The sequence below is a fragment of the Neltuma alba genome, unplaced genomic scaffold (genome assembly GCF_004799145.2).
Source record: "Neltuma alba isolate B1F8T4 unplaced genomic scaffold, ASM479914v2 tig00011304_pilon, whole genome shotgun sequence".
In the NCBI taxonomy this organism is placed as follows: domain Eukaryota; kingdom Viridiplantae; phylum Streptophyta; class Magnoliopsida; order Fabales; family Fabaceae; genus Neltuma; species Neltuma alba.
In genome coordinates this window covers 96,659-121,178 of record NW_021636013.1, presented here as the reverse complement: position 1 = coordinate 121,178, position 24,520 = coordinate 96,659, and the positions used below count along the sequence as shown (strand labels likewise).

At 32.2% G+C, this 24,520-nt stretch overlaps 4 protein-coding genes and 1 pseudogene across 4 annotated transcripts; 2 read left to right on the top strand and 3 right to left on the bottom strand.

The window, feature by feature from the left end:
- The window catches only part of LOC114711641 (mitogen-activated protein kinase 20-like), a 64,337-nt pseudogene that overhangs the window by 29,675 nt on the left and 10,142 nt on the right, over positions 1 to 24,520 (top strand).
- Positions 8,433 to 8,873, top strand: LOC114711637 (golgin subfamily A member 6-like protein 6). Its single transcript, XM_028896058.1, has one exon. It carries the CDS (start codon positions 8,433 to 8,435, stop codon positions 8,871 to 8,873), a length of 441 nt encoding a protein of 146 aa, XP_028751891.1.
- Positions 10,474 to 23,393, bottom strand: LOC114711696 (receptor-like protein EIX2). The gene is made up of 3 exons (XM_028896115.1): positions 23,105 to 23,393; positions 21,028 to 21,511; positions 10,474 to 10,486 (listed from the first exon to the last, which is right to left on the bottom strand). The coding sequence occupies exons 1-2, from the start codon at positions 23,379 to 23,381 to the stop codon at positions 21,051 to 21,053; spliced, it is 738 nt and encodes a 245-aa protein (XP_028751948.1). The 5' UTR covers positions 23,382 to 23,393; the 3' UTR covers positions 10,474 to 10,486; positions 21,028 to 21,050.
- Positions 10,483 to 11,958, bottom strand: LOC114711697 (receptor-like protein EIX2). Its single transcript, XM_028896116.1, has 2 exons — positions 11,281 to 11,958; positions 10,483 to 10,500 (listed from the first exon to the last, which is right to left on the bottom strand). The coding sequence occupies exon 1, from the start codon at positions 11,931 to 11,933 to the stop codon at positions 11,304 to 11,306; it is 630 nt and encodes a 209-aa protein (XP_028751949.1). The 5' UTR covers positions 11,934 to 11,958; the 3' UTR covers positions 10,483 to 10,500; positions 11,281 to 11,303.
- Positions 12,436 to 13,655, bottom strand: LOC114711636 (receptor-like protein EIX1). The gene is made up of 2 exons (XM_028896057.1): positions 12,608 to 13,655; positions 12,436 to 12,455 (listed from the first exon to the last, which is right to left on the bottom strand). The coding sequence occupies exons 1-2, from the start codon at positions 13,653 to 13,655 to the stop codon at positions 12,436 to 12,438; spliced, it is 1,068 nt and encodes a 355-aa protein (XP_028751890.1).

Genomic DNA, 24,520 nt, shown 5'->3' with positions numbered 1-24,520 from the left:
GTCTTCAATTCCTCTGGATTAATGGAACTCACAGAGGAGAGCGCCCCTTCTTATCTGCTTCTACAAAATTGCATCAACAAATTTCAGTCCTTTTCCAAGCAACTTCACTACCGCTTCAACTTCTATGTATAAATCATTTCTAACCATCCTATATATTCAAAGTAAGAAGAGATATTTAAATCATCGCAAAGTGAATTTTTGTTGCTTTAACTTTAATTAGGCAAGAATTTTTCATCATATAAAATATAGTTTCAGTCTTTTAACCTTAATACTATTAGTTTTGTTAACAAAAAATGGCAACATTAAAATTTTAGACGCTAACAGAATATTCACAAATGCTTATATATTAAATTTAATTTCTTAAAATTACGATAATTTGCGCCAAAAATTATCATTATTTAATACTAATTGTAATAGGGCCAGAGAACTAAACAAATAATTTTATAAAATTAAGAAATCAAAATGCACGACATCTTATATAAAATTAAAAGATGAAAAGCATATTTTTGCTTTGAATAATTAACTTTGTTGCAAATGAAAAATTTTCCAAATCAATCCTTATTACAAAACATGAATTGAAAAGATAATAAATGTCCAAACGAGTAATTATACACAATCATCTCCCTTATTTATTTTTTTTCCCAATTCTTCTTTGCTTGTATGAAACGTGGAGTAGTCATCAATATTACAAATATTTATCTTTGAAATAAATACTCATATCTCGCAGTTTGTTTCTCACTTGTTCACATGTTCTCTGTTTGTTCTGTGTCTTCCCTGTTGAGCTATATTCCCCAACGTGCGTTTTAATATATATATATATATATATATATATGTACACACACACTCTTTAGTACTTCAATATAGTTGATCGTTTACATTAAAAAAGAAAAAGAAAAAGAAAAAGAATGTAAATTCTGAAATATAGACTTTGAAGTCTAAATCGTTGGGGGAAGAAGAGTATGAAATCTGAGTCCAAATACTAAAACTTGTATTTCTGAGAAGCAAGGAATTTGGTGGGAATCATGCATCTTCTTTAATGTCTTGATCCGGAGGCCCATTTAAAATGTTTCAAAAATGTGTCAGGCTTTAAACACAATTAATATTGATGGGACGATATATTTATCTTCTATAATTCTTTCATTAGCAATCACAACTTTATTGTATTTTAGATATTCCTCAAATTAAAGTCATATATCAACTATAATTTCCACTCTTACGAATGTTTACAAATAATCTTTTGGCTGGGGCTTCCTTCAATTGACCCGTTTAGTTAGTGATTTTTTTTTTTGGTATTACGTGCAGTTAGTGATATTGTCAAGTTTATTGTCAAATAATCTATATATGAAATATTTGCACTGTGGGTTGAATCCTAAACGGTTTATGACCTCTGGATGTTAGGATCTATATAAATACTGCAAATAGAAGCTTATGAATTATGTTTTTAGGAAAAAGTTTATCTGTGAGTTGAGCCTAACAGTTGGCTGATGATATTCTGGATAATTAGATTGATCATTTTGGATATTTTAAAATGAGGATGATTGATTATGAATGAACAGGTATGTCATATGTTTGAAATAACTAATTATAGGTTTATGGATAAATTGTGATGTTGTGGATGTCAAAGTGCCTCAACCCACTTGTTAGCTTGTAAGGTTTTGCCTAATGCTTTTAGTAAAGATAAGATTTAATCCTTTTCTACTCTACAAAAGGCACTTTTGTACTATGAAAATGTGACATCGAGTCTTGTATATCTATACCTTGAACTTTTTATAACCATAAAACGATCTTTATTGATTGGCCGTCCTTTTTTTTTAAATATCATGATTAACTTTTATATTAACCAGTGAAATTCTTTTTTTACTGTAATACAGTGCTTAATAGTTCACATTCTTATCTACCATAGTAGAATTAAAATGATTAGACTATATGGTTCATAGAATGGCATGAGTTCACCGCTGACTCAATTATAGCTAAATGATAAACATGTCAAATACAATTGCAATAAACCTATAATAATGTAACTTTTTCTCAGCATTGAGACACAATTAGCATATCATACTGGGAACAAGAACTTTGAATTTAAATAAAGAAAAAAATTACTTCATCACTAACCTGAACTATAACTTATTTCCATTTAGTGGGGTCATTGAAGCTTTGTGGCCACAGCAACATAAATTTGGTATACCACGCCATTAGAGAACCGAAAATAAGTGCGTCTCCATATGCTCTCTTCAGGAATAAAGAACCACAGACTATCCAGAATCCCACAGCAAAGTCACTTCCTAGACCAAGATAAAATGACGTCAAAAAAAGCATCATCCTCATTTCCTTCGACATGCTTTGTGTTGTCTGCTTTTTCTTTTGTTGTGCAGTTCTTTTGAAGAGGAGGTCCACAAAGCTTAGGATTTCCTATGCAACTCCATGCATCAAAATTTTGAAGCTAAGTCCCCAGTGAAAATTGTCCCATAAATTTGTTATATGACAAATTCAAAACACCTAGAAAAGACAAACTAGACATGCTTTGAGGAATATTCCCATGAAGACTATTATGGGAGAAATCAAGATACTCTAGGTCTTTCATCTCTCCTATTTCCTTTGTATTTCTCTTGTCAAATCATTATACGACAAGTTCAATGATTGATTGTATCAGTTTGAGCCTGAACAACTGCTTAGGAATTCTCCCAGATAGTTTGTTTGCTGAAAGGTCAATACTCCGCATAAAGAATTGGCTTGTCTAGTATTCTAATTCTTGACCCTTTGTATGCAAATTACTTCTGAGTTTAAATGGGATTGCAAAGCCATCTGATAATGGTAGACCGGCAGGCATCGTTTGAGTGATGAACGGATCATTCAAAGATCCTAAAACCATGCTGGTTAAATTGTGAAGGCAATAAGGTATTGATCCTGAAAGCTTGTTATGTGCGAGATCCAAAATAATCAACATAGAGAGGCTACATAGCTGTGAAGGAATGTTGCCTGTAAATTGATTAGATCTCAATTTCACTATTGATACATTTTGCGGCACCCATTTTGGTATGCTCCCAGAAAAATTGTTTCCTTCCAGATTGATGGGAATAAATCGTCGGGGGAAGAAAACTCTGAAGTCTGAATCCAAATACTAAAACTTGTATTTCTGAGAAGCAAGGAATTTGGTGGGAATCATGTATCTTCTTTAATTTCTTGATCCGAAGGCCCATTTAAAATATTTGAAGAATGTGTCAGTCTTTAAACACTATTAATATTGCCGGGACGATATATTTATCTTCTATAATTCTTTCATTAGCAGTCACAACTTCCTTGTATTTTAGATATTCCTCAAATTAAAGTCATATATCAACTATAATTTCCACTCTTACGAAAGTTTGCAAATAATCTTTTGGCTGGGGCTTCCTTCAATTAACTCGTTTAGTTAGTGATTTTTTTTTTTTGGGTATTACGTGTCAAATAATCTATATATGAAATATTTGTACTGTGGGTTGAATCCTAAACGGTTTATGACCTCTGGATGTTAGGATTGGATCTGAGACATAGAAATTTCTGTTACAGGGTCAATGCAGGGGCAGCTGAGAGTCCCAATAGGTATGGAATTGCTATTGTTGTGTTCAGTTAATGTTTTACATTTATGAATAACGGAATTGCTGACATTGTCTTACTTCTCAGCAAAACTCGGAAAAGTAGCTGGGCCGGTTGTTCCTTACGAGTACGCGAGTGTGGTCAAGGACTCTTGTGATCCAAGTACATTTATCAGAGGTCCCATGCTTCCTTCTCAAGCTGTTCACCGTGCTTATTGTTACCACAGATCGAGCTCTAGAAATCAAGAAAGGTCAGCTACAACAGAGTCTGATAAGGGTGTATCTGTGCAAGCCAAACATGCGCATTCTGAAGTTCGTGCCAAAATAGCTCCAGATATAGCTATTAATATTGATAAAAACCCTTTTTTATGACACGGGCAGGAGTGAGCGGCATCGAACAGGATAATCGAATAGCTATGGACACGGATTTAATACCGACAAAGGCTCAATATGGTCAGATTGGTGCCACCACAATGGCAACTACTGCTCATAGTAAGGTTGGTCCTGTTCAGTATGGCACGACTGCTATGTTTTAGGAGTTATCAAGTGGATATTTCAGCTAATGAGGGAGAAATCGTTGTAGAGAAAGGTCCTTTATGGGGGAAGGCACTTAGGTCTCTCGTAGGTTCTGTAAAATAAGGGTGAGCGAGGCCGTGAGGCAGCCATTCCCTTCGAAGAGCCTGGTTTCTTTGGTCAAGAGATGCTTTAGAATTTGGTAAGAAGCTGTATAATTCGAATTGACTCCTACTTATTGAGATCCTCTTTCATATCCCCCCCCCTTCCCTCTCTCCACTCAATCATGATTAATAAGATGGATGAATCGTATGCAAATCTTTAGTATTTGTTATGAAGTTCCCTAAAGAGTGTCAGGAAAATTCAATCTGTGTTTTTTCCTTGGAGTTTTATGTATTCTACTAAGGACTATGTTTGACTCTTTAAAATTAGTTTATTAGCAAGAAAGATAAATCACTGAAATGTGAAATTTTCAAAATAGTTCCGTGGCATAATTTTTTATTTTTTTCCCCAAGGGACTTCTTAGACATTAGATTTTATCGCCAGATGACCATATTATCTGTAAACCCCCCCGGGAAAAAAAAACACAAAAAGAAAAACCTCCGTTGACTGCCAGTTGCCACTGGTGGCGACGTTTCAGCGGTCAGAATCTGGCATCGGCCAACGTCAGTGATTGTAAATTATTGAGAAGGGGGTGACATTAAAGGGAAGCAGTTATTGATCTCAAGAATCCTTTTTTTTTTATTTGGAAAAAAAATTGTGGTCGATATGTCATTTTATAACAAAAATTAATGTCGGTGTTGGTGTTTATGGACTTGGGATTGGGAATTATGTAGGAGTATTTGGAGATTTCCGGGGTATATTAAGCTTATATTGTGGGCAATTAGTGTAATTACTTTAGGAATGAAATTGAGTGACTGACTGATTCATTATTGTACATTTGCTCTTCTCCAACACTTCCATCGTCATGGTGTCAATAAAATAATTGAAAATTATTATTATTATTTATTTATGTCCAATTTTCTTTGGAGATCAAATGATTATGAACTTCAAAAATAGGGAACATTTTCATTTTTTCCTAGCCAAAAGTAGTGTGGTTGCGCGTTACGGTATTAGTGCATCAAGGGTGCTTCAAAAAAGCGACGTCCTGTGACTTTGGTCTTTGGGTTAGGTCCCATCACTCTTGAAATGGCCAACATGGATGTCTCCTCAAGAAATGTCATGGGAAATTTTTTTAATTTCTTTTGGCATATTTATAAGAATTTTTTTTACAAAAGCATATTATTATAAGTTTAGTGTTTTTCAAAACCTATTAAAATATTATTACTAAATCTGATTTAAAATTTAATCATTCCGAACTTCTTTTCATAAAATCTTCCTTTAAACAAATGATGTGTAGAGGGAGGATTTGGTATATTTAAGTGTGGAAGCTAGTAATAAAATAAAATATTTAAGTGAGGAAAAAGATTAAATATTTGTCCATTTATTTGACTCGGATTATTTTTATTGGGCTGAATAAAACAAATATTGCATTAACTACTTAATAGTTGATAAAAGGGAGGAAGACCCAAAACAAAAAAAACTCTCAAAATATATAAATTTTAATTTAGGATCCTGAAATGATGACCTGACTACTTTGAAGTGTTTCAGAGTTTATTTGAGATTACAGAGAGCAAGATTACATATGCGCCTTTCATTTGAAATCCTTGAATTTCATAACAAATAACAATTTTTGTATAACCAATGACAAGAACAATATAGCTAATGACAAGTTCTATATGCTTTTGCAATGACAAGATTAAGTAGAAAATTGCTCAAGGATGACAGGAACATCTTAGGGAATAAACCTTTTGCATAACAAATGACGATGATAATGATAAATTTTAATTTTGCTCTATTAACAATGTTAACCTCTGTATAGAAACTAAAAATATTAATAGAACAAAGTCATAAAAGCTTATGTTGCTAAAAAAGAAAAATTAAATAATTTAATTAAGAGGAAAAAAACAAATAGATACCAAATGAAAAATTGAGAGAAAATATAGGTAGGTTTAATATGGTTTTCCTTAAAAATAATTACAAACATTAAATTTGTTATAAAATTCAAGTCACCTTATTACATAGAGGGAGTACTAAGGGGGTGTTTGGGAATTAGGAGAAGTGTTTTTTAAAAGCATTTTTTCACAAATTGAGATAAATTCCTTTATATATTTACTTCGTATATTGTAAAATCACTTCTGAAACCATGATTTGGTTTTCATCCAAACACCCCCTAAGAACTTCAGAGCAATTTGTCCATCTTGAGATGTAAATGGAGATTTGCATATTGTTAGGGTATTTTCCAGTCATTCTTGCTTGAGAAAATGAGATTTAGGGTGTGTTTGGATAAAACCAAACCATGGTTTGGAGAATAGCTTTTGGAGAATAGATTTTGGGAAGAATAGATTCTGTAAAGAATAGATTTTGTAAAAAAGTGATTTTGAGAAGTGAGAGTGTTTGGATAGTTGTTATCAGAAGTACTTTTTATATATACAAATTACTAAAAAAAACATAAGTTAATATGATAATTATATAAAAGATAAATTTTATGATATATTTTAATTTGAAGGAATAAAATTGTTAATAATATATTTTTTACCAACATAATTAATAATACATAAAATAATATAATTAATAAATAATTAATATGTGTATATATGTTTATAAGATATGAGGTTAAATATGTTTATAAAAAAATAATTGAAAAATGTTAAAGTCATATTATTGTTGAGATCTACTCTAACAGGCACAATCATCTCTCCAATTTGAGCCAAAAGCAGAATGAATTCACTTCTCTTGAAACCATGGTTTTGTATTCTAAAACCATGATTTTGGCCCAAACCATGGTTTCAGATTATTGGCCCAAAATTGATGTTGTTTGGGTGACATCTCACCAAAACCATGGTTTTGCCTCCCAAACCATGGTTTTGAGGGTCACCCAAACAGGCCTTTGGTGGCCTCAAAAGGAGATGAAAATTGGAATACATTGAAGGTCAAGGACCTCAGTCTTAGCTAGACGAGTTATGAATCCCTGAAAATGAATTGTGAATTGCTAAATATAAGTTGCAAATTACAGGATATCAGTTGTAAATTTTAAAAAAGAGATGTTCATGATTTCTATAAAGTTGGAGTCTTGAATTCCCAGAAATCATAAGTGGTAGAAAGACATGATTAATCGACAGTTATGATGAGTAAATGACTTGGGGCGCGATAAATGTCCGAAAATCTTGGACGAGTCTAGACCCTCCATGATCGATTTACAGAATAATATAACTTTTATATATAATGATTCTACTATCATGCATGAACGATAGACATGTAATTTATAGATTTTTGAATCTTCTGTGAATTGTGATTACGAAGGTATGGCCATACGAGTATGACCATGGAGATCGACTTCTGAATTTAGCGTCTTGCAATGCATCGGAGACTCAACTTTTGGGACCAACAAGAAATGGGGAGTTTCATAATTTGCTGAATTCTGGGAAAATCTTTAGCATCCGTCCTTGATTTTCTCGGAGATTGAAGCATTTACCAGTGACTCATCCTTTTCGACTTTGAACACCGACGCTGTCCTCAGGTTTTATTAGTTTCTCGTAAGAAATACTTCATCGTTGTTGTTTGGATGGTGAGATGTATGATTCTTCTTACTCTCGATCTTTATGTTAAATCTCTTCCATTTTTTTAACTATTTGGCGAATTAACTAAGTAGCATTGTCGTTTTATTATTTTTAGTATCTTCGCCCGTTTATCGCTCAGATTATCGTTCCTTGTTCTTCCAGAACTAACAATGGCGGACGATAAGGTTGATGATCAAATCGGCGAGGAATTTTCTGATCCTGACGTACGCCGGAGCGACGGTCACGTCGAGGAATTGACGAAAAAGATCGATGCACTGGAACGTGAGAGAGACGGATTGGGGAATGAAATTGTAGGTGGGAAGACCGAAATCGATAAACTGATGCAGGAGATTGACGGCTTGAGAGAAGACGAATCGAATATGCGAGAGATGATTGAAGGTTTGGAGAGAGAGTTCGAGCGGTCTGAGGTGGCCAAGAAGGCAACGAAAGCTATGGCGGCGAGAAAGGCCGACCTCGGGGCCGAGGTTTCTAGGCTTAACCGTGATTATATATCTGTAAAGAGTGCTGCTGAGGGATCTAGAGCAGTGCGCGCTAAACTGAGGAGCGTTTTGGAAGAGAAAGGATCAATGGTGTTGAATTTAGTGTGTGAAGCAGAGGGTTAAAGCAAGCAAAATTAGAAATCAACAAGAAGGCGAAGGACTTAAAGAGGACAATCGGGGTTTTTGAGATGAAGGAAATTGAGGAAAAGAGCAAGAAAATTAGGGTGTTGGAGGAGTTGAGAGAGGAAATTGAGGAGAAAGAGAAGGAAATTTGTGGGTTTAGACACAAGCTTGAGGAGTTGCAAAGGGTTGTCCCAGAGAAGGGATCTATATTGGAAGAAATGTTAAATCTGGAGGAGGCACTGAGAGAATCAGAGGAGAAAACAAGAAGCATGGAGTCAAATATTTTGAAATTACAGGAGAAAGTTAAGGAAGCAGAAACTGTTATCAAATCTTTGAAGGAGAAAGCTGATGAGGCAGTCAATGAAGCTTTGAGTGGAATGGATAATGAGGCAGAGGCAAAGGGTTTGAATGGGTTGAAGTTGCAGTGGCCTGTGGCTGCAGCATCTACTGGAGCTATTGCTATAGCAACTGTTGTTATCTTTGTCTGTTATGGAAAACATACGTGATTTCCCTGAGCAGAGAAACAGAGGAAGGAGGAACTATGAATTGGATGACCAAGGTCAGCCCAAGTTAGGATATTCCAGTTCTAGTAACAAGAATACTTCAATTTTGTTATTCATAAATCTAATGCTTTTATTCAACAGGGGAAAAAGAACTAATGCTTTTTGGCTTTGATTTTTTCCTTGAGCTAATAAAATTTTGATTCATATCTGCATGTTAGTTGATGTTTGAGAGAACTAAAACCATTTGCATACAACAGGAATGTCCTGGCTTGACTTATTGCAAGCAGCAGGTTTTCGTCCTGCTGAAGAGCACGATGATGTGCTTTCTAATCAGTAGCTTTGCTTTAGTAATATTAATGGCGGTCATACGACCATTTAAGATTAAATTAAACTAGTGATTATATGCCTTCTAGCGTTGCCACATATTGAGCTTGGTTGGAAGCATAATGAAGGTGTAAGTTGTCTATGCTTGCACCACCTCTTTATCAGTTTCTTCAGTTTTTGAAATCATCTTCTATTAGTATAGTTTTTCACATTAGATGTATGCATACTCATTCATTTGGCTTTTGATGCTGGTGTTTGAGGCATTATCTCCCAATAGGAGGTTCAAACCTTGGTGGACTAGTCCCTTCCACTAAGAATGTTGTGTTTTGGTAAAAATTGCTTTTAGTTATTGATAGACTGGCACAAAATTTTTTTCTCCTTTTTTGTCTATTCCATGCAATTAAAACTTTTTTTTTTACTTGTATTAAAAACATTGTTATTCACACTGCCAAATTTATTAACAAAATGGATTAAAAAAATAGTTTAATTAATTATTTGTAAAAAAATGAGTTGATTTTTGTAAAACACTCGTCTTTTTACTTATTTATATTAGAGTGTAATCAACGTAGTTATAGGGATATTTTGGAAAAAAAAATATAACAAATATGTGAGATAAAAAAAACATTAACATCTTATGTCTATAATTAAAACAATATTCTTAACTAGTTTTTACATTTAGATTGGAAAAAATAGAAGGAGGTTATATTAGAACTAGTTTATTTCTACACTTAAAATCCCCTTGTAAGAATGCCAAGCTCTATATGAAATCTAGCCCAACTCGATGATCATTATATCTTGCCAGGCTTTTCCAATTTGTCAAGCTGGGATCCCAACTGAATGGGTCTAGGGAATATATTACAAGCCAACTTAGCACAATATTTTTTTATACGTAATTGAGGTTAATTTAGAACTAGCAATTAACCTTAATTTTAGAGGCTCATGTCACAATTATATGAATCATGAACATCATAACAAGAATAGCATACTTCAAATCAAAATTATATCTGAACTCATATTTTTCACTAAGAAACAGCACAGTTGGGAGATTGACTAAGAACATGAAACCATATCGTAGAAAAATCTGACATACCAAATTTGTGTAAATAACCAAATCAAGCAGCAAATACAATGACAAACACACATATTACTAAAAATCACCAAACTTGTACGGCCCCAAACTTTTGAATACTTATTAAAGTTGCTGCCATTTACCAAAGCTTCATCTAAAATTCTATCAATCAAAGAGCTTAAGTACCGAATCTTCTTCTGGAACTCATGCGAGTCTTGAAAATCTGGAATCAACCACCTATTGCTTAGAATGACAAGTATGAATGATATGAGTTCACTCTACCACAATCAGAACTGAAAAAGATCTTTTGAGTGTGAGTTTCTTTTTAAAATGAGTTTCTTTTTAAAATGACAATTAACTTGTAAAGAGAAAATGAAAATCCAAACTTTTGGATCATAAATCTAAATGTTGTTTTGAAACATCAACAACTCTTAAAAAAGGATAACGCATATTTTTAGTCCTTTAGCTTTGTGTAAGATTTTAATTTTGTCCCTTAATATTAGAAATTATATTTTTAGTTTTTTAACCCTAAAACTGTTAATAAAAAAAATAATGATATTGAGATCTTAAATATTGAAATAACATTCTTAAATGCTAATATACAAAGTTTAATAACTATGATTGTCATAATAAGATTATCACATAAGATTTTAGTGTTAAAGCACTAAAAATATACTATTTAAATTTAAAAGACCAAATTGAAATCTTGTACAAAGTTAACAGACCAATTATACATTTTTGCCTTTAAGGACACTTAAATATTTTAAAGTTTGATTTGGGCATTTTAATTGTTTTAGAATAAAAGACCAATAACTTAATTTCTTTTAAACAGTTGAAATTAGTCGTTGCATTCATACATGGACAGAGCCTTAACTTGCATTATGCATTTGATTTAGGAAGCAAAAAATAGAAAAATGAAATCATTACAACACCGCTGATGAATTTGCGTGGAAATAAAAGTTATCATGAAAAAGAACTTTAGATTTAAATAAACAGAAGTATAACTTTATAACCAACCTGGAGCTGCAGCATATTCCCATTCAGCGGAATCTATGAAGCCTTATGGCCACAGTAACATAGATTCGATCAACCACAGCATTAAAAAATCGAAAATAAGAGTGCCTCCATGCTCTGTTTAGAAACAGTGAACCACAAACTACCCAAAATCCCGCAGCAAATCCAACTCCCATCCCAAGATACAATGACTTCAAAAAACCATCATCTTCATTTTCTTCAACTTTTTCTGTATTATCTAGTATTGTGCAGTTCTTTTGAAGAGGAGGCCCACAAAGCTCAAGATTTCCAGCGTAAGTCCATGCATCAAAACTCTGAAGCTGAGTTCCGAGTGGAATTTGGCCGCGGAAATGGTTGTATGACAGATTCAAAACACTGAGAAAAGATAGATTGGACATGCTCTGAGGAATATTCCCATGAAGATTGTTGTGGGACAAATCAAGAGATTCTAGATTTTTCATCTCTCCAATATGCTCTGGTATCTCTCCTATCAAATAATTGTAAGACAAGTTCAGTGATTGTAACTCGATAAGCTTGAACAAGTGTACAGGAATTTCTCCTGATAGCTTGTTAACTGATAGATCAATACTTCTCACCAACTTCAAATTTTTCTGAAACTCTAATTGTTGACCCTTTGTGTGCAAATCAATTTTCATGAATTCTTCTGCACGTGGTATTTCAAAAACTCGTCCAAAAGCCGATCCAAAATACGCTCCAAAATCCTGTAAAACATGTTCAAGTTTAGGGAGAGACAAACTGGTCCTGTTGTATAGACAGTGAGGGATTGATCCTAAAAGTTCATTATGAGCAAGGTCCAACACCATCAACTTAGAGAGACGACATAGTTGTGGTGGAATGTTCCCTGTGAATTGATTGGATCTCAAACTTACAATTGATATATCTTGGGGCATCCATGCTTGTATACCTCCAAAGAAGTTGTTTCCTTCTAAATTGAGAAGCTCCAAAGACATGCAATTATTGAAAGTCGAAGGTATATCACCAAAAAAGCTATTATTATGTAGATCTAGCGCCTCTAAGAGAGGTAATGATGAACCCATCATTGGTGAAACTCGACCGGTCAACTGATTATTCCCCAAGTATAAGTAAGACAAGTTCCCCCATTTGTTCCAACAATCTGGAAGTTTTTGAGTGAGATAATTATTTGATAGGTCCAAATACTGTAAAACAAACTGATTAATCTCAGAGTGACACAATAAAGTATCTAAAGGTCCCAAGAAATAGTTGTAAGATAAATCCAAAGCTCGGACCCAATTTGATACTCGAGGAAGCCTTCCTCTAAATTTATTACATGACATAAATATTTTCAAACCTGTCTGCCAATTTTCTAACGATTCCACTCTATTTGAGGTGGCAGACTTATTTTGGCCAAGAATGTTTGGGAGCGGACCATTCAAGTCGTTAAAGCTAGCATCTAAATATTCTAATGAAGCTGATGTGTTTAGAAGATTAGAAGGAATGGAACTGTGAAACGAGTTATTAGATAGATCAAGGATAGTTAGGCTATCAAGCTGGCCAAGCCACTCAGGTATTGACCCCTTGAGTTTGTTGTTAGATAGATCTAACCGCCACAGATTTCGATAGCCTGAAAGATCTGGAATTTGACCTCTCAAATTGCATTGACTGAGATCAAATTCTTCGAAATGATCTTTGCTAAGATTGAACAACCAATTAGGTAATCCAAATGTAAAATCATTCAGACTAAGATCAAGATATGAAAGCGTGCTAAAATTGGCATGCTGGAAAGACAGAATAGAGGTGGTCAAATTACAATCAGCCAAATATAAACTCTCCAGACGCAGCGAGGCCAATGATTGAACCCAATTGGTTTCACTAGGAAGATGAATGCCACTGAGGCCGAGAAACGTCAGGGACGGAAGCCGAGAGAGCCAATAATGAAGATTATCAGCGTGGAGATGAATATTGTATGATAAACTCAGATAAGAAAGCTCAGAAGAATTGGGTAGCAAATGGGTATGAGTTGCAACAGAATTATTGATAGGCGCCATGCTTATGCGTTCAAAGTCATTGCCGCCCAAACCCAACCATCCGAGAGATTCAATAGCAAGTAAAGAAGACAAGTTGATTTCACCTCTCAGTGATTCTGAATGATTGTTGCTTATTAGACCAACAAGATCTTCGTAGTTCGACAGATCAAGAACTACGACTCTGTTGTTGGTATCACACGCAACTCCATACCATTGGCAGCAATCTGGGAGAGTGGACCAAGAAGAGAGGCGGTTGGAGGGATCAACAACGCCTTGTTTGAAGCTTAAAAGTGAACGTCGGTCCCTCTCATGGCAGCAAGTGATTGTGTTGAATCTCACTGCACATAGCAACGCCAACAGAATCAGAGACATTTGTGACGTCCGACGAAGAATCATCATGAAACTGTTTCTTGAAGTGGTGAAGCAGGGACCTAAACGGTTCCTTGAAATATTTATATAAGCACCTGTGGATTTTTTTTTTAATTTTAATTTTTTTTAAATTTACATGAAGTTTCATTTTAGTACTGTAAATTTAAAAAACATATTTTCAGTTATTTAGTTCTAAAACCATTAACAAAAAATAATAATATTGGGATTTTAAATATTAATAAGAAATTCTAAAATTTAATATAATTTTCAAAACAATCATATTTATTACAAAATATTATCATTTAAAACTAACGATTATTAGATGACTAAAACTATACTTTTTAAATTTAATTAAAGGACTAAACTAAAATTATGTATATAGTTAAAGCATTAGACATATTCTTTAGCCATTAATTTTTTTATAGAAAATTTTACATTAAATTGTTTTTTTCCTAATTAAAAATAAATTGCGTGATTTTTTTCCCTTCAGTTATTAAGACAAATTTCTCTTTATTCTCAAAATCTATAAAACTATGCCAAACAAAAACATAAAATACAAGAACTTGTTCTAAATGTTTTTGAAGATTTAGTTCTTCCCATTTTCATGATAAGTTGATTTTGAAGGTGGATGGGAGGTTTGCATGATTTAAAACAAAAAAATATTGAAGGAGAATGATAAAATTAAATCTGTTTTCTTTTTTTTGGGAGTAAGGCTGATAAAAGCACTTAAAAATAGAATGAAAGTTATAAAATTTTTGCAAAATTTAAAAGAATTTACATTAATGCTCAAAAATAGAAGGAAAAACTCTACAATTTTCTCAAAAATATTTGTATAGCTTACTCTTTTTATTTTTTTTAAAAGAGAATAGATGGAGATTGATATGAAGTTTTTTTTTATTTAAAAAAAAAGAGAATAGAAGGAGATTGATATGAAGGTTTATAAAAGCACTTAAAAATAAAATGAATATTTGTATAATTTCAGCAAAATTTAAGAGACTTTACATTTAGTTCTCAAAAATAGAAGAAAAATATCCTTTTAATTTTCTCAAAATACAAAATATATGTCTAAAGGTTACTTTCTTGATTTTATTTTCTTGACCAATTCACAGAAGTTTTCCAATATTTTTTCCAAGTCTTCTCACCTTTTTTTTTTCCCCTCCCAGTCTTTGCCTCAAATCCCGTTGCTTTTCAGTTATGACTTTTTTCTCAGGAAATTGCTATGAAATGGGTAAATAGTTAATACCCATCGAACACGAAACGCTACAAGTGATTCGCTATTCTTTGTGCAATTAATAAAATATTTCTAAACGCTAAAATATTAAGTTTAATTTTTTAAAAATAATAATAATTGGCATACAAAATTATTATGTGAGACCTAAGATTTTATTAAATTAGGATTAGAAGGTTAAAGATATTTTATAAAATTACGAGACCAAACTAAAATTTTATTTCAAGTCAGATGACTAAATATACTTTTTTTTACACCAAAGATTAAATATACACTCTTATAATTTTTCATCACTAAAATCTTCCCTGCCGAGTGAACCTGAAAGTATTTCCCAGCATGTGTTTTAATGTGTGTGTGTGTGTGTGTGTGTGTGTGTGTGTGAGAGAGAGAGAGAGAGAGAGAGAGAGAGAGAGAGAGAGATACTTCAATAAAGTTGATCGATTTCATTAAAGAAAAAGAAATGTAAATTCTGAAATATATGATATGAATTCTAAATCGTTGAGGGGGAAAAGACTATGAAGTCTGAATGTAAATACTAAAATTTGTATTTATTAGAAAAGGAATACTAGGGGAATCATATACATATCATGAAATTTGTAATGCTATTAACAAATTCGGTATAACAGTTAACAATAAGTTGTCTAAAAATTTTAAAAAATAACACTTTTGCGACTTTAATAACACGATTAACAAGTTCTATAATGCTATTAGTACAAAATAATATATTAAATATGAAATTTGATTTTTTTAACTTAAATATTATCCTCTTACTTTTAGACGTTAAAATGTTTATTTTGAACGAATTTTAATTATTTAATTAAATTGAACCGTTTGGTTTTATTAAGAATATTTGTTCCCTTAGAACCCAAACCATTCTAAAATAGAAATCTTGTTCTTCTTAAATAAATAATTAATATCTATATTGTTTTTTTTTGTGCTTTTTCCAAAATTATATTATATAAACTTAATTAGTCTTCATATATAATGACGTTTTCATATGTGTTTAACTTGCTTTTTGGCTGTGTTTAAGCTTTTTGAGGCCCTACTGATCGATCTTTATTATTTTATATAGCTTCATGAATTTTTTAAGAATCTTCAGCAGTTCCCATTGCTTTTGAATTACCTTTTCTCAAGAAATTGCTGTGAAATGAGTAATAATTGTATAATGCCCCGTCCACCGCCTTTTTGAATTGCTATGAACTACTCCTGATCAGTTCTCATTGCTTTTGAATTATTTGCTTTTATACTGAATTATACTAGCTTCGATCTCTAATATAAGAATTAGTTTGACTTTCATTTGGATTCTAAATATAAGACTCAAATCCATTTTATCTCTTATATTTATCTATTTATTTCAAAACAGTCATTGTAATAGTCACATATATTAAAGATTCTATCAAATCCTAGTTCTAGTAATTGGTATTCTAGGGAATTTAACTTATATTTATTACAAATAACTAACTAACAAACCTTTTTAATTTATTCAAATTAGTTAACTAACTTTTATACTTCTCCGGTCCTTAATATAAGACCTATTTAACTAATTTGATTAGATTAAAAAAGTTAGGTAAGTTAGTTAATTATAAGAAAAGTGACACATTTTTCCTAAAATACCATAATCATCTTTCTTAATACCCCTATCCCTCTTCTACTTGATTATGATTGAGGGAGTATTCATAGGAGTAATTTAGAAAAAGTTGATAAATATGATAATGGGTCTTATATTTAGGACCAAAACTAACTTAAGAATTGGGTCCTATATTAAGAACAGGAGGAGTATTAAGTACCGGATACAGTAAATATAAAAGGATTTGGAGACAATTATTCTCTTCAATTCATTGCTTCTTCCCCACCCATCATCCGCGCTCGAGTTTATATAATTAACAGCAAAATCTAAATGACACAAACAATTGGTAATCACAAGGGACAGACATATATTGACACGCCGAAGCTCGATTCAACTTTCCATGAATGTTACCCCCTCCATTTCGATTTATAAAAAAACACTTCCCCGGAAAAGGGCATGTTTCTTTTATACGAGACACTTTGAAGATATTTTTTTAAAAAATAAATTATATTTTTTACTTATTTATTGTTTTTAACTAATTTTCTGACCAACGTGTTTTGGTTAATTGTCTCTTATAATAAAGAGGGGAGGGAATAGTATTTTTGGCAATTGAGTATTTAAATGAATATTTCAAAGACGAAAGAGTACTTCAATTTATGGATTTTAAATAACACTCCTTTTTATTGCTAATATAAGAGCTAGTTGAGGGTTAAATTTAGTTCAAAATATAAAATTTCAGTTTATTTTGTCTCTTATATCATTTTTTTCCTAACTAATTTATCTAGCTTATAAGTTGATATAGGGTCTAATTTTACAGAGGATTATTTTGGGGGGATTACATCACATTTCTGAAAATTAACTAATTTATCTTATTTTTTAAGTCATATAAATTAGTTAAGCAGCTCTTATATTAAAAATTAGAAGAAGTAAGATTTATTTGTCATCAAAGTAATTGGATAAAACATCCTCAATTTCAAATGAATCGCCACCGTCGATTGCTGCGGCAAGGTATCCTGATTCCAGAGTGTCTGCATCCAGTACTTACTACAAAAGCTTATCGAGGTGTTGGTTTTGATTTTAAATATAAGACTCTAATTTATTTTATTTTTTAAATTTATAATTTATCCTCAAACCATACATATTTATTGCATATATTAAATTAGGGCTTTATATAGAAGTAATTTCAATTACAAATGATTAAAGGGAATATTTTAGATAAATAAAAAATATTTGTATAGCTTACTCTTTTTATTTTTTTGGGGTTAAGTTGCAATTTTGACCCTGATCTTATTTTTTATGTGCAATTTTACCTCTAATCTTTCAGGGGACTAATTTTGCCCTTGATCTTATTTTTCAAGTGTAATTTTATTCTTGATTTTTTTTCAGGTGCAATTTTCCTTCTACTTTTTCAGTGCAATTTTACCCGTCAGGGTGAAAATTGCACCCAAAAAAAATCAGGGTGAAAATTGCATAACTAAAAAGATCAAAATTAAAATTGCAATTGAGAAATAAGATTAGGGTTAAGATAATATCTTAACCCTTGTTGTTTTCTTCATCACCATTAAAAATATATAAACATGAGAAATAAAATGGATTGATGTCTTATATTTAATATCAAATTGAAAGTCAAACTAGTTTTCATATTATAATCAGGGCTTAATCTTCCTCAAATTTTCTTTGTTTGCTTGACAAAAGCCTTTCCGCCTTTTCTCAAAGTCTTCCGACCTTATTTTCCAGTCTTCGTACCTTATTTTCCAAGTCTTCATACCTTATTTTCCAAGTCTTTGCCCCAAATCATCACTTTATGCAAAGATTATCAAGTCTTCATCGTCAGTTGCTCTGGAATCGCAGATTTATACTTAATTCTTTTCTTTGATTAATGGAACCCACAGAGGAGCGTCCCTTCTTATCTGCTTCTGCGAAATTTCAATTCTTTTCCAAGCAATTTCACTACTTTCCAACTACACTTCTTTTAACTTCTATATACAAATCATTTCTAACCATCTAACTAAAATTAAGATGAGAAATTTAAACGATGGCAAAAGTTTTTATTCTTTTTTAACTTTACACAAAGTTTCATCTTGATGATTTAATTTTATAAAATATTTTTTAATCTTTCAACTCAGACACTGCACTAGTTTTATTAACCAAAAATGCCAACATCGAAATTTTAATAGTTGACAAAACATTCACAGATGCGGATATACTAAATTTGATTTCTTAAGATTACATTGATTGGCACAAAAATGATCATTATTCAAGATTAACTGTGTTAGGGTCAAGAACTGGGAAAAATGTTTTATAAAATTAAGAAACAAAAATGAAATCTTATACAAAGTTAAAAAATCAATCTGTATTTTTGCCTTGAATCATTAGCTATGTTGTGAATGAAAAATTTTCAAATCAATCCTTATTTAAAAACATGAATTGAAAAGATAATAAATACTCTCTTATACCTTACAAAAAATCATCATCCGTGTCAACTCCCTTTCAACTTTTTCCCCTCAAGTCTTTGCCCGTGAAATAAATGCCCAACCGAGTCATTATACATAATCATCAAGTTTTACGACCGTTTCTTTCTTTCTTATTTTTTTTTTTCCAATTCTTCTTTGCTTGTATGAAACGTGAAGTAGTCATCAACGTTACAAATATTTATCTTTGAAATAAATAGTCATATCTCACTGTTTGTTTTTTACTTGTCCACATGGTCTCTGTTTGTTCTGTGTCTTCCCCTGTTTGAGCTATATTCCCCAAAGTGCGTTTTAATATATATATATATATATATATATATGTATGTATATATATACACTTTTTAGTACTTCAATATAGTTGATCGTTTTCATAAAAAAAGAAAAAGAATGTAAATTCTGAAAGATCGTTTTCAGAAATAGTCATATCTCACTGTTTGCTTTTTCTTATGTTGTGCAGTTCTTTTGAAGAGGAGGTCCACAAAGCTTAGGATTTCCTATGTAACTGCATGCATCAAAATTTTGAAGTGGAGTCCCTAGTGGAAATTGTCCCATGAATTTGCTATATGACAAATTCAAAACACCTAGAAAAGACAAACTAGACATGCTTTGAGGAATATTAATTCCCATGAAGACTATTATAGGAGAAATCAAGATACTCTAGGTCTTTCATCTCTCCTATTTCCTCTGGTATTTCTCCTGTCAAATCATTATACGTCAAGTTCAATGATTGATTGTATCAGTTTGAGCCTGAATAACTGCTTAGGATTCTCCCAGATAGTTTATTTGCCGAAAGGTCAATACTCCGTATAAAGAATTGGCTTGTCTCGTATTCTAATTCTTGACCCTTTGTATGCAAATTACTTCTGAGTTTAAATGGGATTGCGAAGCCTTCTAATAATGGTAGACCAGCAGGTATTGTTTGCGTGATGAACAGATCATTCAAAGATCCTAAAACCATGCTGGTTAAATTGTGAAGGCAATAAGGAATTGCCCATAAAAGCTTGTTATGTTCGAGGTGCAAAACAATCAACTTAAGAGAGGCTACATTGCTGTGAAGGAGTGTTGCGTGTAAATTGATTAGATCTCAATATCACTACTGATACATTTTGCAGCATCCATTTTGGTATACTCCTAGAAAAATTGTTTCCTTCCAGATTGATGAGTAGTAAAGATTTGAAGTTCTGGAAAGTCGATGGCATATCTACATAAAAGCCATTATGATGTAAACCTAGTATCTTAATCTCATTCAATAAACCTATTGTTGGAGGAACTTCACTGCATAGGTTATTATATTCTAAGTATATGTAAGACAGGTATGGCAAATTGCCCCAACAATCTGGAAGTTCTCCAGTCAAAAAATTATTTACTATACCACAATCAGAACTGAAAAAGATCTTTTGAGTGTGAGTTTCTTTTTAAAATGACAATTAACTTGTAAAGAGAAAATGAAAATCTAAACTTTTGGATCATAAATCTAAATGTTGTTTTGAAATATCAACAACTCTTAAAAAAAGTTAAAGTATATTTTTAGCCCTTTAATTTTATGTAAGATTTTAATTTTGTACCTTAACATTATAAATTATATTTTTAGTTTGTTAACCCTAAAACTTTTAACAAAGAAAAAAAAATGATGATATTGAGATCTTGAATGCTAAAATAAGATTCTTAAATGTTAATATATGAAGTTTAATAACTATGATTGTTACAAAAAAAATTATCATATAAGATTTTAGTGATAAAAATATACTTTTTAAAGTTAAAGGACCAACTTAAAGTCTTGCATAAAATTAAAGAACCAGTTATGTAATTCTGCCTTTGAAAAATGAGGAACATGATATAAGGACACTTAAATATTTTAAAGATTGATTTGGGCATTTTAATTGTTTTAGAATAAAAGACTAACAACTTAATTTCTTTTAAACAGTTGAAATTAGTCGTTGCATTCATACATGGACGGAGCCTTAACTTGCATCATGCATTTGATTTAGGAAGCAACAAACAGAAAAATGAAATCATTACAACACTGCTGATGAATTTGTGTAGAAATAAAAGTTATTATGAAAAATAACTTTAGATTCAAATAGATAGAAGTATAGCTTTATAACCAACCTGGAGTTGCAGCATATTCCCATTCAGCGGAATTTTTGGAGCTTTATGGCCACAATAACATAGATTCGATCAACCACACCATTAAAAAATCGAAAATAAGAGTGCCTCCATGCTCTGTTCAGGACTAGTGAACCACAAACTACCCAGAATCCCACAGCAAAGCCAACTCCCATTCCAAGATACAATGACTTCAAAAAACCATCATCCTCATTTTCTTCAACTTTCTCTGTATTATCTGGTATTGTGCAGTTCTTTTGAAGAGGAGGCCCACAAAGATCAGGATTTCCGGCGTAACTCCATGCATCAAAACTCTGAAGCTGAGTGCCCAGTGGAATTTGGCCGCTGAAATGGTTGTACGACAGATTCAAAACATCGAGAAAAGATAGACCGGACATGCCCTGAGGAATATTCCCATGAAGATTGTTGTGGGACAAATCAAGAGATTCTAGATCTTTCATCTCTCCAATCTGCTCTGGTATCTCTCCTATCAAATAATTGTAGGACAAGTTCAGTGATTGTAACTCGGTGAGCTTGAACAACTGTACAGGAATTTCTCCTGATAGCTTATTAGCTGATAGGTCAATACTTCTCACGAACTTTAGAGTGTTCCCATACTCTAATTGTTGACCCTTTGTGTGCAAATCAATTTTCATGAATTCTTTTGCAGTTGTAAAGAAATTATTTGATACTAGACCGGGTAAAACATTTTCAAGTGAAGGCAAACTGGTCGCGTTGTGTAGACAGTGAGGGATTGATCCAGAAAATTCATTATTAGCAAGGTCCAATATCGTCAAGTTCAAGAGACAACATAGTTGTGGCGGAATGTTCCCCGTAAATTGATTGGATCTCAATTTTAGAATTGATATATCTTGGGGCATCCATGTTTGTATACCTCCAGAGAAGTTATTTCCTTCTAAATTGAGAAGCACCAAATACATGCAATTATTGAAAGTCGAAGGTATATCACCAAAAAATCTATTATTACGTAGATCTAGCGCCTCTAAGAGAGGTAATGATGAACCCATCATGGGTGGAACTCGACCAGTCAACTGATTATTCCCCAAGTATAAGTAAGACAAGTTCCCCCATTTGTTCCAACAATCTGGAAGTTTTTGAGTGAGATAATTATTTGATAGGTCCAAATACTGTAAAACAAACGGATAAATCTCAGAGTGACACAATAAAGTATCTAAAGGTCCCGAGAAATAGTTGTGAGATAAATCCAAAGCTTGGACCCAATTTGATACTCGAGGAAGCCTTCCTTTAAATTTATTAGATGACATAAATATTTTCAAATCTGGCTGCCAATTTTCTGACGTTTCCGCTCTAATTGAGGCGGCAGACTCATTTTGGCCAAGAATGTTTGGGAGCGGACCACTCAAGTGGTTGAAGCTAATATCTAAATAGTCTAATGAAGCTGATGCGTTTAGGAGATTAGAAGGAATGGAACTGTGAAACAAGTTATTAGATAGATCCAGGAGAGCTAGTCCATCAAGCTGGCCAAGCCACTCAGGTATTGATCCCTTGAGTTTGTTGTTAGATAGATCTAACCGCCACAGATTTCGAAAGCTTGAAAGATCTGGAATTTGACCTCTCAAATTGCATTGACTGAGACCAAATTCTGCGAAATGATCTTTGCTAAGATTGAACAACCAATTAGGTAATCCAAATGTAAAATCATTCAGACTAAGATGAAGAAGTGAAAGTGAGGTAAAATTGGCATGCTGGAAAGACAGAATAGAGGTGGTCAAATTACAATCATGCAAATATAAATCCTCCAGAGGCAGCGAGGCCAATGATTGAACCCAATTGGTTTCACTAGGAAGACGAATGCCACTCAGGTCGAGATATGTCAGGGACGGAAGCCGAGAGAGCCAATAATGAAGATTATCAGTGTGGAGATGAATATTGTATGATAAACTCAGAAGAGAAAGCTTAGAAGAATTGGGTAGCAAATGGGTATGAGTTGCAACAAAATTATTGATAGGCGCCATGCTTATGCGTTCAAAGTCATTGCCGTCCAACTCCAACAATTCGAGAGATTCAAGAGCAAGTAAAGAAGATAAGTTGATTTCACCTCTCAGTAGTTCTGAATGATTGTTGCTTATTGGATCAAAATAATAGTCGTTCGGCAGATAAAGGTAAACGACTCTGTTGTTGTGATCACAGTGAACTCCATCCCATTGGCAGCAATCTGGGAGAGTGGACCAAGAAGAGAGGCGGTTGGAGGGATCAACAACGCCTTGTTTGAAGCTTAAAAGTGAACGTCGGTCCCTCTCATGGCAGCAAGTGATTGTGTTGAATCTCACTGCACATAGCAACGCCAACAGAATCAGAGACATTTGTGACATCATGAAACTGTTTCTTGAAGTGGTGAAGCAGGGACCTAAACGGTTCCTTGAAATATTTATATAAGCACCTGTGGATTTTTTTAAAATTTTAATTTTTTTTAAATTTACATGAAGTTTCATTTTAGTACTTTAAATTTAAAAAACATATTTTCAGTTATTTAGTTCTAAAACCATTAACAAAAAATAATAATATTGGGATTTTAAATATTAACAAGAAATTCTAAAATTTAATATAATTTTCAAAACAATCATACTTATTACAAAAGATTATCATTTAAAACTAACGATTATTAGATGACTAAAACTATACTTTTTAAATTTAATTCAAGGACTAAACTAAAATTATGTATATAGTTAAAGCATTAGACATATTCTCTAGCCATTAATTTTTTTATAGAAAATTTTACATTAAATTGTTTTTTTTCCTAATTAAAAATAAATTGCGTGATTTTTTTTCCTTCAGTTATTAAGACAAATTTCTCTTTATTCTCAAAATCTATAAAACTATGCCAAACAAAAAACATAAAATACAAGAACTTGTTCTAAATGTTTTTGAAGATTTAGTTCTTCCCCTTTTCATGATAAGTTGATTTTGAAGGTGGATGGAAGGTTTGCATGATTTAAAACAAAAAAAAATTGAAGGAGAATGATAAAATTAAATCTGTTTTCTTTTTTTGGGAGTAAGGCTGATAAAAGCACTTGAAAATAGAATGAAAGTTATAAAATTTTTGCAAAATTTAAAAGAATTTACATTAATGCTCAAAAATAGAAGAAAAACTCTACAATTTTCTCAAAAATATTTGTATAGCTTACTCTTTTTATTTTTTAAAAAAGAGAATAGATGGAGATTGATATGAAGTTTTTTTTTTTTAAAAAAAAAAGAGAATAGAAGGAGATTAATATGAAGGTTTATAAAAGCACTTAAAAATAAAATGAATATTTGTATAATTTCAGCAAAACTTAAGAGACTTTACATTTAGTTCTCAAAAATAGAAGAAAAATATCCTTTTAATTTTCTCAAAATACAAAATATATGTCTAAAGGTTACTTTCTTAATTTTATTTTCTTGACCAATTCACAGAAGTTTTCCAATATTTTTTCCAAGTCTTCTCACCTTTTTTTCCCCTCCCAGTCTTTGCCTC